General features: G+C 50.8%; 1 protein-coding gene across 1 annotated transcript in view; it reads right to left on the reverse strand.

Annotated features, from left to right (window-relative positions):
* Positions 1 to 14,378, reverse strand: part of Cacna1c (calcium voltage-gated channel subunit alpha1 C) — a 712,468-nt gene that overhangs the window by 3,661 nt on the left and 694,429 nt on the right. The window contains exons 41-48 of the mRNA XM_019208417.1: positions 13,123 to 13,224; positions 10,989 to 11,116; positions 10,387 to 10,521; positions 8,590 to 8,942; positions 5,965 to 6,093; positions 2,926 to 3,032; positions 2,144 to 2,247; positions 5 to 113 (exon numbers count right to left, since the gene is read on the reverse strand). Of these exons, the coding sequence (XP_019063962.1) occupies positions 5 to 113; positions 2,144 to 2,247; positions 2,926 to 3,032; positions 5,965 to 6,093; positions 8,590 to 8,942; positions 10,387 to 10,521; positions 10,989 to 11,116; positions 13,123 to 13,224 (1,167 nt within the window). The remainder of the gene's footprint in view (positions 1 to 4; positions 114 to 2,143; positions 2,248 to 2,925; positions 3,033 to 5,964; positions 6,094 to 8,589; positions 8,943 to 10,386; positions 10,522 to 10,988; positions 11,117 to 13,122; positions 13,225 to 14,378) is intronic.

The raw sequence follows: 14,378 nt of genomic DNA on the forward strand, positions 1-14,378 counted from the left end.
GGGGGCCAGCCTGGGCTCCCAGGCGTGGCGGGTGGCGTGGCGCACGGCCTGGGGAACGTGGTTGGGGAATGGCTTCTCTGGAGGAGAGGGCTCAGGCCTGCCACGGCCAACGCCTGTGGGCACACAAGGAAAAGGTGTTACCGGAGCTGTCAGGCCAGGGACAAGACAGGCTGGCTGTCGGCTTCCGCGCAGCTCGGCGGCTACTTTCTCCGGTGAGTTCCAGATGCCTGGAATTCATACCGCCACGGTCTTCCACCTTCCGAGTCCCATCCCACTGAGACCTGGCCTAAGATCTCTCTTTCTCTGTCTCTCTCTTGTGTAGGGGTGTGCTGGGGATAAAACACAGGGCCTCATGCATGTTAGGCAAGTGCTACACCACTGAGTTATACCTCCGGTCCCCAAGATACAGTTTATAATCATAGTATGAAGCGATGGCTGTCTCCTCTGTCTTCAGGAAACTGTGGTTGGGCAGAATCGAGATCATCTGCTTTTCACATCAGTCTAAGCCGTGAGCAGTCTCACTCTGTGTTTTTCATCAGGAGAGCAGAGAGAACAATGATGCTGTCGCCAGCATCATCTGTCACGGCGAGGCACCAGTGTCCCCTATCCGTCTTCCTGTGCAGTTGGCGTGAAGTTCAGCGCCATCAGAAAGAACTATACAAAACCAGCAGTTGTTGCTTTGGTTTTTGCAGTGTTAGGCCATTGATAATTTCCTGCAACCTTAGCCCAGACTGTCTTGGAACTGTTCTTTAAATCTTGCACTGAGCACGCATGGACAATCTGGATGTTTGCGTCCTCTGTCCCCAAGTGCCCGTGAGCACCCGTGGACAGGGACTGCAGCCTGCATCAATGCTGTCACATCAGTTGGGGGTGTTCAGAAGGCACAACAAAGAGTAGAGAGAGTTTTCTCGCCTACCAGCATGATAAGAACATGTGGAAGAAACCAGCTTCTAAAAACCTTTTAAGAGTACAGAGTCCCCATATCCTGCCATCCTTCCTGGCTTGTGAGAGTCCCCAGACTGAGATTTGAGTGGAATAGAAAGTAAGTCCAATATTTCAGAAAGCCTAGATATCATAGGTCTTTAGGCAGTGCCACAGGTGATGCACAACTGTATATGTATTTTTTAAAAATTTATTTTTATTTTTTTCCTTTCAGTAATAGGGATAGAACCTAGGGCCTCATGAATGCTAGCTGTGCTCCAGCACTGAGCTACAAGCTGACAAAACTGTATATCTCTGAGCTGAAGTAATATTAGCTTAGTCAAGCTGTACTAGCCATCTTATGCTGATTATAAACTTTGATTGGAGGGCCAGGGATTTAGATCAGTGTGGCTGTTGTCTGCCTCACCAGTGCAAGGTCCCAAGTTTGATCCTGGTACCAAACAAACAAACAAACAAAAAACCAAAACAATTTGGATTGACAGTTGAATTCCTTTGGGTACAAAACCATCAGTTAATGCACAGGTAAGGGAGTCTAGAACTGAAGTAAAATTTTGAGGAATCTCAGGTTTAGATCCCAATTTGCCAGCCCTTTGAAGTTTCCCTTTGTTTTAAGATACTCCACATGTTCTTGATACTAGGGTCTCTGGCTTCACTGTCTCAGATGGAGCCAGCTATGCCAGGAGACATTTTATCTAATAGTCTTCCTGGGCCTCTTCTCTGTGGGTGCCATTCCCCGCTCCTGACTATATTGTTGGCAGTTGCTTTGATCATTTCTGTATTTCAGTGGATGGATTTTTGTGCAATTCAATTTCCAGGTGTAACCTAGAATGTACCAATAAACTCAGTAAAAAGAAAAAAAAAATTCCAGGTGTATTCCAACCCTAGGTCTAACCGCATCTGCCTAGTGTGTGTCATGTAGGCCAAAGTCTTGGGTGTGGACACCTGTGGCTGTGTAAGGAAAGACAGCTTGGGCAGAACCTGTATCCGCTGGTCCCTCAGGGCCATGTGAGTGGCTCCTTCATACCAGGGTCTCCAGGATCTCCTCCCTGTGGCATTATAGATCTTGCTGAGGCCCTCAGCCACAGAGGAGCTGTTAGGGCCGGGGCTAGATGTGCAGTGGTTGGATTCGGGGAAGAATGATGGGTGATTATCTCGCCTGTGAGGTGGAGGCCAGTGAGTGCCTATCCAGAAGTTTGTGTACCTGATGATGAACCAGATGCAAGGGCAAGACTGTCTTCTGAGAAATGTCACCCCCGTGGTTCTTCTGTCGCTTTAAACACTCCAGGTGGAAGGAGGCTCTTCGACCTGCAAAGCCAGCCAAAGAACCAGGATCAGGACAGTAAGAGAGGACACTGGCCTGCGATGGATTGCTCTGTGCTATAATGCAGACCTTGAATGTCCCCAAAGGCCCATGTGTTAATGGCTTAGTCCTTAGATTGGTGCTTCTAGGAGGTGGTGAAACCTTGAAGAGGTGGAGCATAGTGGAGATTATGTCACTGGGGGCTCACCTTTGAGGTGTGCTATGGGTTGTCTGTCTCTCTTTCTCCCTCTCTCTCTGTTTCTCTCTTTCACCTCCTGGCCAAGAGGTGAATGGTGTAGCACATACCTCTGCCATGACGTTCTACCTTGCCTCAGGCCCCAAAGCAATGGGACCAAGCCACCATGGACAAAAACCTCCAGAACTGAGCCCAAAAAAACGTTTCCTCCCTTTGAGTTGATTCTCTCGGGAACACTGTGGCAGTACCAGAAAACTGACTGACACATCTCCACTTGGGGTGCAACAAGCAGTGTCACTGCTCTGAGATGCAGCATCTCTTTGCTCCTTGCCGTGTCCCTGGGACATATTGAGTACTTTGGAATTCTGCCCGGGCCCCTCTGGAGCTTGAGCCAGGCCGCGCAGATTCTCAGGCATCCCCAGGTACCTTACCAGTGTCATCGTGGGGGTGACCCCAGCCACATCAGCAGAGCCAGGTGTGCGTTTACCTAGGGAGGCCGAGCGGAGGAAACCCCTCTTTGGAGAGGGCCGGGTGTCCCTCCTGTCTTCCTCGGGGGGTGTCAGTTGTCGAGTTTCATCACTCTGGTAGGCGAGCCTGGAACAGAAGACTCTTGGGGTTTGTTCCTGGGCCAAGAAATGCCACACAGCAGGGAGAGCTGCTATCCCCAGAAAGCAGTTTTCCATAGTAAGGTGGGCCACTTTACGCTGTGCTTACTTACACACAGGCTTAGAGAGCATGCAGCAGTAACTTGCCTTCCTATGAAATTCTGTCCTGCTTTCTGGCGTCACAGGGGTTTCCTAGGCCTGCTTGTGTGTGTATGTGCACATGCGTGTGTGCGTGTGTGTGGTTTCCTGCTCCTCATGCACAGCCTGTCTTATGGGCCTTGAGCTTTTCTTTTTGTTCTGTGGCACCGGGATGAAACCTAGGGTCTTGCACGGGCTGAGTGAGTGTCTACCTCAGCCCTGCATATTGCATTTCTGATCTGGGGCAGCAGAAGTGCTCTTGGATAAAAGGTGTTGAGAATGCTGGGAAAATTTTCTAGGCCCATAAGGTGTCTGGAGTGGCCAAGGCTCCTGTGTTTACACAGACCCCTGCTGTTTACCATGGCTATGCTCAATGTTACCCCAAATGTATCCCCCACTTCTCAATTCTCCCTCCCCTGCCAACTCCTTCATCCTTGAGAACACATAAACTGTCGCCTACAACAGACACAGAATCATTCAGTCAGCAAAGAGCAGGGCGGTAGGAGACCTTCAGGGTTGTCTAGTCAGTGGCTGCCAAGCCTTCGGATGGTGACTCACGAGTAGAAATGTACTTTCTGTCTCCTGGTGGACTGCTGAACTGAAGCTTCAAGCCCGTGCTACCTGAGTGCACGCATCACATGCTGATCATGTATAGTCTGCATCAGTCTCTTCTATTTTATTAAAAGATGTTGGCTGCAACCCCCTAAGGTGACCCCACAATCCCCAGCAAGTTGGCCTGCAGTCAGAGACAGGTGGCATCCAGCCCTTTCGTGTTGCTCAGGAGGCCACTGACTCTGTCCTTGGAGTTACTCCTCAGGGCTGGGGATGGAACCCAGGGCCCCCAGCACACCAGGCAAGCGCTCTACCACCGAACACCCGCCACAGGTCTCCTCACGCTTCACTTGCTTTGAATCCACCCTATTGGAAAGCCTTGTCTTTCTATCTCAGACCTTGCTCTTGTTCACTCCCTCTTGCACGTCTCTCCCTCCCTCCCCCTCTTCCTCACTCCTTCTTACTCCCATCATCCCCTCGCCTGCAGACCCAGCTTTAGTTTAGCTTGTGTGTGGTGCCTTCGTGGCTACCTTGTCTTGTGACCTCTCTGAAATCCTGTGCATCTCTGTAATTGTGCAGTCAGACCATCTCCACATGGTCGCCTCCCGTGAAATTCTCCAAACTCCTTAACTACTTAGAGAACCTCCCTGAGCGCACAGCTTATTTACTCATGGTCAGTAGAGCTCTGGACGCATCAAGTGGTCCATGAGAGCAGGAATGGACGGAAGCGACTGGCTTTCCTATTCCCCCCACCTGTGGCCATTAACAGTCTCTAGAAGTCAGCTTAGAGAATGATGTCTGTTAAGGAGCTTCAGGCGGTTCTTTTATTTTACACTCTGTGCACGCAGTCAGAAAAGCAGAAGGAAGGGATGTCACTCCTGCCACCCTGCTTGCTGTGGGGACCTGAAGGCATGGGAGGTTAACTGACTCCTCAGGTCACTGCTTCCAAGTTTCTCCTCCCTCCCTCGCTTCTTCTGTTCCCCACCAGGAAAGGGACAATGCCCTGGGCAGAAGCCTGGGCTCCAGGGAGCCCCACGCCAGCTGGCTGGGGCCCCGCCTGACCCTCCAGCCACCCTTGCTTCTCTTCAGGAGCCTCACGGGCTGGTCCTTCCTCCAACAAAGTGCTTCCTGGAAGGCTTCTAAAATGGTGTTTGAAGCTCTTCTGAGTACAACCCAGAGTAATAAATACATTTTCCGAGGAGACTCAGTAGATACAGACATAGCTAGGCAGTAAAGCCAAAGTTTCAGAAAATAGTTCTTACTTTGTGACATCTGATCCATGCTGATATTTTCTATTGTTCTAGGCTACGCTGTTTTATTTTAATTATTATTATTTCAATTGTGCATATTTATGGGGTACAGGGTGATCATTTTATTGTCTATTGCAGGACTGGGGACTGAACCCAGGGTCTTCACACTGAGCTATTTTAAAATTTTGAGGCAAGATCTTGCTAAATCATTACATTTTGCAGGGTGGACTTGAACTTGTGATTCTGCCATTTTTACATGTATATAGTGTATAATGAGCAAATCAGGGTAGTTAAACTTTCTCCCTGCTTAAAATTTCTGATTGACATCTAATAATTGCACATATTTATGAGGCCCGGGGTGACATTTCAACATATGTGTGTGCTGATCAAATTAGGGTAATTACTATTTCTATCTCATTATCAGCGGTTTTGTTTGGAGCTCTTGAGCTACTCTCATGTAGTTACTCATAAAATATATAATTTTGCTATGCCTTTGAAAGTCCTGGTGTGACATTTTAACAGGGACAAAAACATGAGCCCTGGGTTTGCTAACACTGCCCTCTTGTGGGAGGCTTTATTATAAGCAGTTTCATTGAATATTTGATGTTTTTTTGTTTTGTTTTGTTTTTTTGATGCGGGGGATTGAACTCCGGTCCTTGTGCTTGTGAGGCAGGCAGCAGAATAGAATATTTGTTTAACGTCCATTATATATATGTATGTGTGCCGAGTCTCACTAGGAAATATATTTATGACTGTTGATTGTAGCACCAAAGGTTTAAGAAACAATGTTTAGAGGTTTTCCTGGGAGCATTTTATAGCATGGAAAGGCCACGCTGAAAGAGGATGGTGTGATGGGGCCTCCTGTCCCTCTAATGAGATGCTTTACTGACTTGAAGTCTCCTCTTCCCCCAAGCCTCGCCCACAGGAGTGATTTCAGTGACCTGACCCTGCACCACCTGAGCAGGAGGCAGGGAAGCTCACATCTCTGTGGAGAGCAGGCTGGGCTCGCTGCAGTACTCCGCGTCTTCACGCAGCCCCACATCATAGGTCTTGTCCTGAGAAGCCTCCTCTGGACACACTACGGCTATCTGGCTCTCCCGGGAATGGCACCTACAGTGTCCAAGACAAAGACAAAGATCAGGGACTACCGACCTTCCTGCCCTTCCTTCAGCAAGTAAGATGTCATGCACACACGCACACACACACACGTACTTGTACAGGTGTACACACACAGGTGCGCACACTTACATGCACATAGATACACACGGGCACAAACGCACACACAGACTCGTGCACACTCACAGGCACATGCCCACAGATACGTGTGTACACTCAGAGGCACACATGACCACACTGTAAACACAGCTGTCATAGCTTCTTCCTAAAATTAGGGTTCCGGCCCGAGGTGGGAGAAGGAACTCTGGGTTAGGACCCAAAGAGCTGTGAGTTCTGTGCCTAATCACCTACTATCTGGCTCAAGACACTTAGCTCACCCAAGAACTCAGTTTCTCCTTCTATAAAACTGGAATAACACATATCCTGCCTGCCTCAGAGGCTTGTAGTGAGTAACAGATGAAATCATAGGTAGGATGGTGCTTTGAAGGGTGGGAAGGACCCTCTTTTACAGAAGAGTCCTGGGCTGTAGTGTACAGGGTAGAATGGGGCAGCCAAAGATGGCTGAGTCTTTGGGCATTTGTGTGACCCAGCTGAGAAGTTCCTGGCATTGTACTCTGATGTGTCTTTGACTCTGACACTGGCTCCCTGGAGTAAAGGTACAGCGAAGAAACTTCATGTAGGAGGGTTTGTTCTGAGTAGAGGGAAGTGAGCCGGAGTTCTGCTGAGCCTGAGTCCCTGCTGGGCCTGGGTCCTTCCTGAGATGCAGACCCTCCCATACCAGGAGGTATCTTGGATTGGAGAGCATGCCAGTCAGAGTGAAAGATGAGATGTTGGAGGCTCTGGATGGACAGGGAGAGGGAGGAGGGGTGTTCTGGCAAGGTGCAATGGATGGGCTGGTGCTGGAGACCTCCGGGGAAGCTCTGTGTGCAGGCCACCCAGCCTGCTCTCAGCAATGCAGTGACAACACGGAGCCACTGCCCTTAGCCTTGAGCTGAGACATGAAGGACAGGCCCCAGCACTGAAATGCTGGCTGTGTTTTTCCTTCCAGAAGCTTAGCACCTGAGTGATTTTATTAGCTATAACAGGTAGAGGGGAATGGATGTCCTGTGAGAACTTACTGTGTGTTAGGTGCTTTGTGCGTTATATTTTACTGAGTGGCATCTCTGGCTCCCCTAGCTCCTCTCCAAAAATCATTTTCCTCTTATTTAGTACAGAACAAAGTTTAATATGAAAATTCCCTTGGAAGGAAGTGATTTAATTTATGCTGAGGTACTAATGATGGACATAAAGAGTCTTCCTTAAGAACAGGTTCTGACAAGGTTAACAAGGGAGAAAGTGATTCTAGGACCGAGTTCTCAAAGGTTGTGGTGGAGGACTGGGATGGAAGAGAAGGGAGGACTATCAAGAGAAGCATGGCCGCTGCTTAAGCTTACATCTTCTAGGCAGAGCCGCCCTTTCAGATCAACACACAAAATCCAGTGCTGAGCACAGTGCCCTGGGCATGGAAGGCATCAGCACAATGTCCTGAGTCCAACTCCCTGCAGTGCAGGGCCAGGTGGTAAAAGCAGCCGGTCTTGCGGAGAATATGATAGGCAGGATGGATGGCCAATGCAACTCCCCGACAAATGCCCAGACTGCGTGGCCACTTGTAAATGGGTGCTACCTAGTGACATGAAACCAAGGGACAAGTGTGCTGTCTCCTTGGATGGCAGCAGCTTCATTAGTCCAGGGATTTAGGAAGATGATACTTTGTCATTATTTCTGAGCTGGAGGGCAGTTCAGAAGCTGCCCTGCTGTGGGGACCTGTTCGGCCTGCTGTAGAGTGACGGTCGTACTCTGGGAGAGTCGCACAGTTAAGGGTGACATGGCAGGGTGCAGGGCACCACAGGGTACCCCAGAGGTTAGGTGGGAGGGGAGACTGAGTCAGGAGGAGAGCGAGTGCTCCTGTCCTGTGGCAGAATGAGCCAGCAGAATGCCCCCAGGAGGTGGTGAGGTGGTATAAAGAAAAGGTGCTTCTAGGGCCAAGGATGTAGCTCATTGGTGCTGCCGCCTGCCTCGCAAGCACAAGGTCCCAAGTTCGATCCCCGGTACCCTCCCCCACAAGAAGAAAAGGTGCTTCTACCCTTCACATCTCACTTGCATGAAAGGACAGGTGTGGCAGAGACTTGGGCAGGAGGGAGGGGTAGCCCTTACACACATCTTGGGGATCACGGGCCAGCATGTGTCTGGTCAGGAAGGTTGAGCGAAGAGAGGCTCTGCCAGATGTGTCACATGGGGACACCTTGGCCAACAGGGGGCACTGGCTTATGAGAGCATGGCTGCTGTGTTAGAGCCTGGTGCCAGCTCGATCACAGGAAACGGGAGCGGACAGGGTCTCCCTGGGAGCTGGAGGGGGAGTGGTGGGCCCAGGTTCCAGGCTCCTCCACCCTGGTATCCTCAGGCTGGGGTGCGGGAGGCCCTGTGCACAGTGGGGCCCACCCTCCTGCTTACCTCATGGCGCCGAGCTTCCTCGTGGTCTCCTGAGCCCAGGTGGCAGGAGATGAGGGGGGGGCGTGGCCCTCCACGGTGCTGACCATGCTGGGGTAGCCGGCGGGGCGGGGGAAGCGGCCCAGGGCAGTGTTGTTGGCGTTGTTGATGTTGGCGTTGGAGCCAGTGGACGAGTAGCTGCTGGGGGTGAAGGTGGAGTCCACCAGCTTCTCGTGGGAAGGCGACTCGGTGTCACCTTGGCTGTTACCCGCCTTGTTGATGTGCAGCGGGCGCTGGGTGGTAAAGGTCTGGGGGAAGGTGCTCCGGCTGTCGCTTTGGTAGTAGCTGACATGGTTGCCGAACAGGTCCCCGGCCCTCTGTAGGCAAGAGGGAACGTGGGTGGAGGGAAGGCAGCCTTGGACAGCTGGGCACGGACACGCTGCCCATGGGAAGCCTGTCTATTCTTGATGGGCACAGACATGGCGGAGGGGCCCTGGGCGCTAAGCCTCCAAGGCTGCCCTTGGGGGTCTGGCAGGCACCCCACTTGTGGAAATGGGGGTCAGCGGGAGGCTCTATGGGTGATGGCCTTCCTGGGTGATCTGGGGAACCCTGGAGACTGGAGTTGGGTTTCTGGGGCAGGCCCAGGGTAGGGGTCCTTCAGAGCTGCAGCTGCTTGACTTGGCAGAGCCCAGTGTGAGAAATGGGGTGGGGAAAGGGACCAATGAAACTCAATTTCTTAAAAATGGAAATCTACTGGCATAGAGCTAGAAGCTGTGCTGGCCAAACAATTTTGAAAAATAAGAATGAAGCATTTACCACATCAATTGTGCCATGACCTCTTGTCCCCTGGGGTGGTCTTTGAGATTTTTAAAATCAGCAACCAGTGTTTTTCCCAGACATGATTTCCTTGCCCTAGGCAAGTGGGCAGGTAGCTAGTAAGGGTGGTCCATCCTCACTCCAGAACATCCTGGCCTCTGTGGTTTCTGGTCTTGTCCGGTGCGGTATCCCTGAGGCCACTCATTGAATATCTCACGTGATGGGTGAGGATGAGCATGGAGGATGGTCAGGGGCAGGATGGGCTGATCCTAGCTCCTTGTGTGTGCCATAGCCTAGGAGCTGGGCAGGGGCCGGGGCACGGGGCTGAGGCAGGCCCTGGTGTGATTAGGGTTGGTAGCTTTTCCTTTACTATTGAAGGAATTTCAGCCAAATGCCTTGGGGGTGAGGCAGGTAACACCAATGAATGAAGAGATCTGGAATTTCAGCATAGCCAAGCTTAATTTTCACAGTTGCCAGCATCGATGGTCAGCCTCAGTCCCCGGGAAAGGAAAGAGAGGCCCGGAGGGACCTCTGTGAACTGGACATCACAGGCCCCATCATGACTGTGCAATCATCACTTGGTTCCCAGCCCAGCTGTGTGTGGGAAAATACCCCAGTATGGCCAGATCTTGTGTGGTGTTTTCCAAGAAAAGCCAGAAGTCTGGAGTTTTACTTGTTCAAATATTGTCCGACAAGATAGGTGTGCAGATAAGGTGTGTGGGTCCGGTGTGGCCTAGGAGTTACCCGAAACTTCTCAGGTAGAGAAGTTTCTTGCAGGGAATATTTCCCTTAGAAACGTGGCTCCTCCCACTTTTCTGAGCTGCGGTGTCCTAGAGGAGCTCCTATGACATGGAGTCGGGCAGAAGGATGGAGGGATGAGGGGAGGTTCAGCAGATGAGTTTAGAACCTGCCACAGAGGTCAGACCTTTCCTCCTGCGTTTTCTTGGCAGGACACAGTCCACCCCCTTTCGCTTCAAAGTGCACGTGGTAAAGAAAAGCACCTACCCTGAAGATGTCGTCTTCGGAGGCAGCAGACACAGCTTCCTTCATGGCCTTGTCTAGCTCTTCCTCGGCAGTCAGATCTCCGGAGATGGCTCGTCGGATCTCGGGCCCGATGTCGTGCAGTGTGCGCAAGCCAGCCTGGACCCCGGAGGGACAAAGATCACTGAACGTCACAGTCGGCCGTTCCCAGGCACTCTTCCGCCCAGCCCTCGTACCCTCCGCTCCCCTGCCCAGCAGTGGGGTCTCTAGACCAGGATGGGCTTTCTTGCAATGCCTCTTGTTGCCCTAGGCTAGAAGAGTCCATTTGCCTATCAGAGGAATGAAAGAACAGTCGGGCTACCAGGGACCTGGGTATCGCGGGCACCTCAGTTGAGTGTGCAAGGGCTCTAGGGCCTGGGAGGGCAGGCAGGACTGTACAGGGCAGAAGAACGGCAGAAGGGCAAGTGGGATTTCACCCCTTCTCACATCCCTTTGTGAAGATGCCTGGAGCCCTTAGACCTGGCCTTCAGCCCCTGCCACCTGGTGAGAGACGTGGCCCCTTGCCAGGACCAGAGGAAGGTGACCAGGACCTTTTATGTGTGTGTGGCCTCTCTGCAGCTCCTCACCTGCAGGGACAGAGCATTCCTCTGGGAGGGCTTGCCCACAAGCCCTTGCTCTTTGCGCTTCTTGAATTTCCGGAAGTACTCTTGGATCAGGAAAGTAGCGTAGAACTTGCCGACTGTGACCTCATCATCTGAGATACAGAGAAGAGAGAGGATTGGAAGGAGATAGAGCAGTTCAGTTGGACTTCATTCATTCTTTTTAGCATTTAAAGTGTAAGTTTTTAAATTTAATTTTTAGGGTCAAAAAGAGAAAAATATATACAGTGGCATATGCTGGAAAGTCTGTCTCCCACCACATCCCCTACCTGCTTAGTTACCACCTCATAGCTAACCATTTAAAAAAAATTAGTTCTCCCCCCAAAAAAATTAGTTCCCTGGCTGTTTCTCCAGAGATTACTAATGCAGATCATTTATGCAAATAAGCAAATATATTATCTTTTTTAAAAGACAAGAGCTTTCTATGCTGTCCAGGCTGGTGTCAAGCTCCTGGAGTCAAGCAATCCTCTGGCTCAGTCTCCTGAGAAGCTGGGACTACAGGCGGACCACTGTACCTGGCTTCTTCTTTTTTTATTTTTGGCTACAGGTCACCTGATGTCAATATTATTTCCTACTTTGCCTTTTCCCCCCTGAACAGACATTGCTGGCTTTTATTTGACCCTCCTATCGTGAACGGAATGCAAGCACAGTTCTCTTTAGAGACTGGAGGGAGACGCTGGCAGAAGCAATATTTTCCTCTTGTTGAAGTTTGGGTTTTTCTGTTCAACCAGGCAGAAGTGATCACTGTTCCATGTGTCCCCACTGGGCTGGGCACTCATATGACAGCTCAGGCTGCATCTCGGGCAGCATGGGACAGCGGGCAAGCCACTCGTGAGGGGATGCCTCCTACCCATGAGTTGTCCTTTGCCTCCTGCCTCCTGTGAAGGGCACAACTGCCGATGGCTATCTCTATCCTTGCTGTCCCTTACGGACAGCCAACTGTACAGCACTGATGGGCTTCACCTGGCGGGGCCTCATTCTGTTCCCATGTGGGAGGAGGACCCTGGACCCTCGTCCAGGGAGTCAGGCATGAGCTCAGGTCCTAGGCTCCCTCAGACCTGGATTTAACCTGAGTCTACTCTACTCACCCTGCAACCAAGGGGCAGGTACTTAGCTTCTATGAGCCTCAGTTTCTTGATAAAATGTCAAACATTAAATAAACTACTGGTTATACAACACCACTTGGCCTACTGTGGTGACTGTTGGCCCCAGTGTTGTTTTCTGTTTGGGAAATTTTTTCAACAGTGGGTACAACCAATTGAGGATGGTTTGGAAATACATGGGATGTTTTCCAGCTGTTAGGATGATGGCTAAAATAAATAACATATACTTATACAATATATTTACTTAGCCCTTATTTCAAAATGACAGATCCAAAGTGTTGACAATATTCAGCGTTTTCTTACTTTCTTAAACATAAACTTACCTGCTCTAAGGGAGTACATGTGAGCATTATATCATTAATCACAACTTCCTGCATAGCTGTGCCTGGGCACTTAAATAGCAAAGGCATTTGCTTTTGATATATTTTGTACTAGAGTTACAGCATTGTAGTAATACTTTGGACATTACATGTGCAGAAAAATCACAACTATTTTCATTTGGGACCATTTGACAATAGAAACCATCTGCTATAAAAAGGCTTTGGGCTTGGTAGAGATGAGAACACTGATCTAGGAAGAAGGAAAAGAATTTCAAGAGGGCAGATCTCGGAGGATTTTCCTTTCAGGCCCCTAGGGCAGTCTTACAGCAATCCATCCAGAGGCTTATGGATAAATCTACACTTTATGCAGCTCCCTGGGACATTCTGCCAAACATATGCACCAAAGGGCTTGCCGGTTCTCACACAGGGCGGGCTTGCAGCAGATTTCCAACCTCCATATCCAGGTTTGTGCAGGGGGCTGCGCCCTACTTCTTTCTAACCAGTAGGGCTTTTGAACCCCACAAGAAGGATCTGGAGAAAGCAGGCTCCTGTGAGTCTAGCAGACTCAAGAACAAGAAACTCAAGGGCTTTCTCTGAATCTCTAAAGGAGCCATGGAGGAAGGAGAGAAGGCAGAGAAATCCCAGGAAACCAGTTTTAGGACCCCTGGGGGCACTTACCACCAGCAGGGGGCACCACTTGGTCCAGCAGCTTCATGCTGGTCCGCTTCCAGATCTTCTTGATGATCGCTCGCAGCTCCTCATTGGCTTGTTCTAGGTTCCCTGAGGGGTGGGAGATGTGAGCCTGAGAACAATCCTAAGCCCCAGGAGTGCGCTCCCGTGGGCTGGGTCCCTCTGAACAGAGTAAGAAGTCACTTATGGTGGCCTTTGAGAAGTGGCTCATGGTAGCCTTTCCGCACTCATCACCCTGATCTGTCAGTTTCACTTTCTCCCTTGCAGCCCACCCCCCCATTTCCTACCTCCTTTCTTAATCCCCTCCGCTCCCCGCCCTCTCCATTTTCCTTCTTTGCTCTTTCTCTCCTGGGTTTGTCAGATGCCATCATTTTTCCTTTCTCCCCACATGTCACTAGGGCCAAGCCTGGTGTCCCTTTCCCCCACCACCACTTTATGCTTTTCCTCCTGGAGTCACATGGAGCCGAAGAGCCTGCCGGTGCCTGGACGGATTGCAGTCCTGCGCAGCCACTCACAGAGCCCAGCGCTCATAACCCTGCTGAGAGAGCCGTGAGGCTGCTTTCCATGGGTGGCGTTTCTTATGGATCTCCACGGGTGGCTGCAGGACACAGATGATCGGAGGGAAGGGCAGACCCCGGTCCCTGCCATCGTATCTGTGTCTGTGCAACTCTGTCCCCAGAGACTCCCACGGGGAGGAGGTGGCAAAACCTAACAGCAGAAGCAGAAATCAGAAGACACTGGCTTATGTAGCTCTGGATTTTCTTTGGATTTACTTCTCCATTGGTAAAACAGGCTGAATTAGATGTCTGTGCCACACAGCCTCTGGGACATTGGCCTTATGGTTGTAGAAAAGAAAAGCTGAGGCCTGTAGCTGTAAGAGAGGATGGGGATGCTCCAGGATGCTTCCAAGATACTTGCTCCCCACTCACCCTGCATCATCCCTGGGCCTGGGAGTGCGGTGGATTTTACTCCTGGGATTAGGCCACATGGCACCTATGACCATGAGACAGGGAGATGATCTCAGTGGGCCTGGCTTAACTAATCACACAAGAGCCCTTTGAAGTCCAGAGTTCTCTCCAGCTGGGAGCAGAAGAGAAGATGGGAGAGGTGGGCCCTGGCTGGGCTGGAAGACTGCAAACACCCATGCTGTGAGAAGAGTCTCTGGGAGCTGAGAGTGGTCTCCGGCTGACAGCTACCAAGGAAATGAAGACTGTGGACTCACAAGGGTAGGAAATGAATTTTTC

This window comes from Fukomys damarensis, unplaced genomic scaffold (genome assembly GCF_012274545.1).
Source record: "Fukomys damarensis isolate Sample0158 unplaced genomic scaffold, DMR_v1.0_HiC HiC_scaffold_5, whole genome shotgun sequence".
Classification (NCBI taxonomy): Eukaryota; Metazoa; Chordata; class Mammalia; order Rodentia; family Bathyergidae; genus Fukomys; species Fukomys damarensis.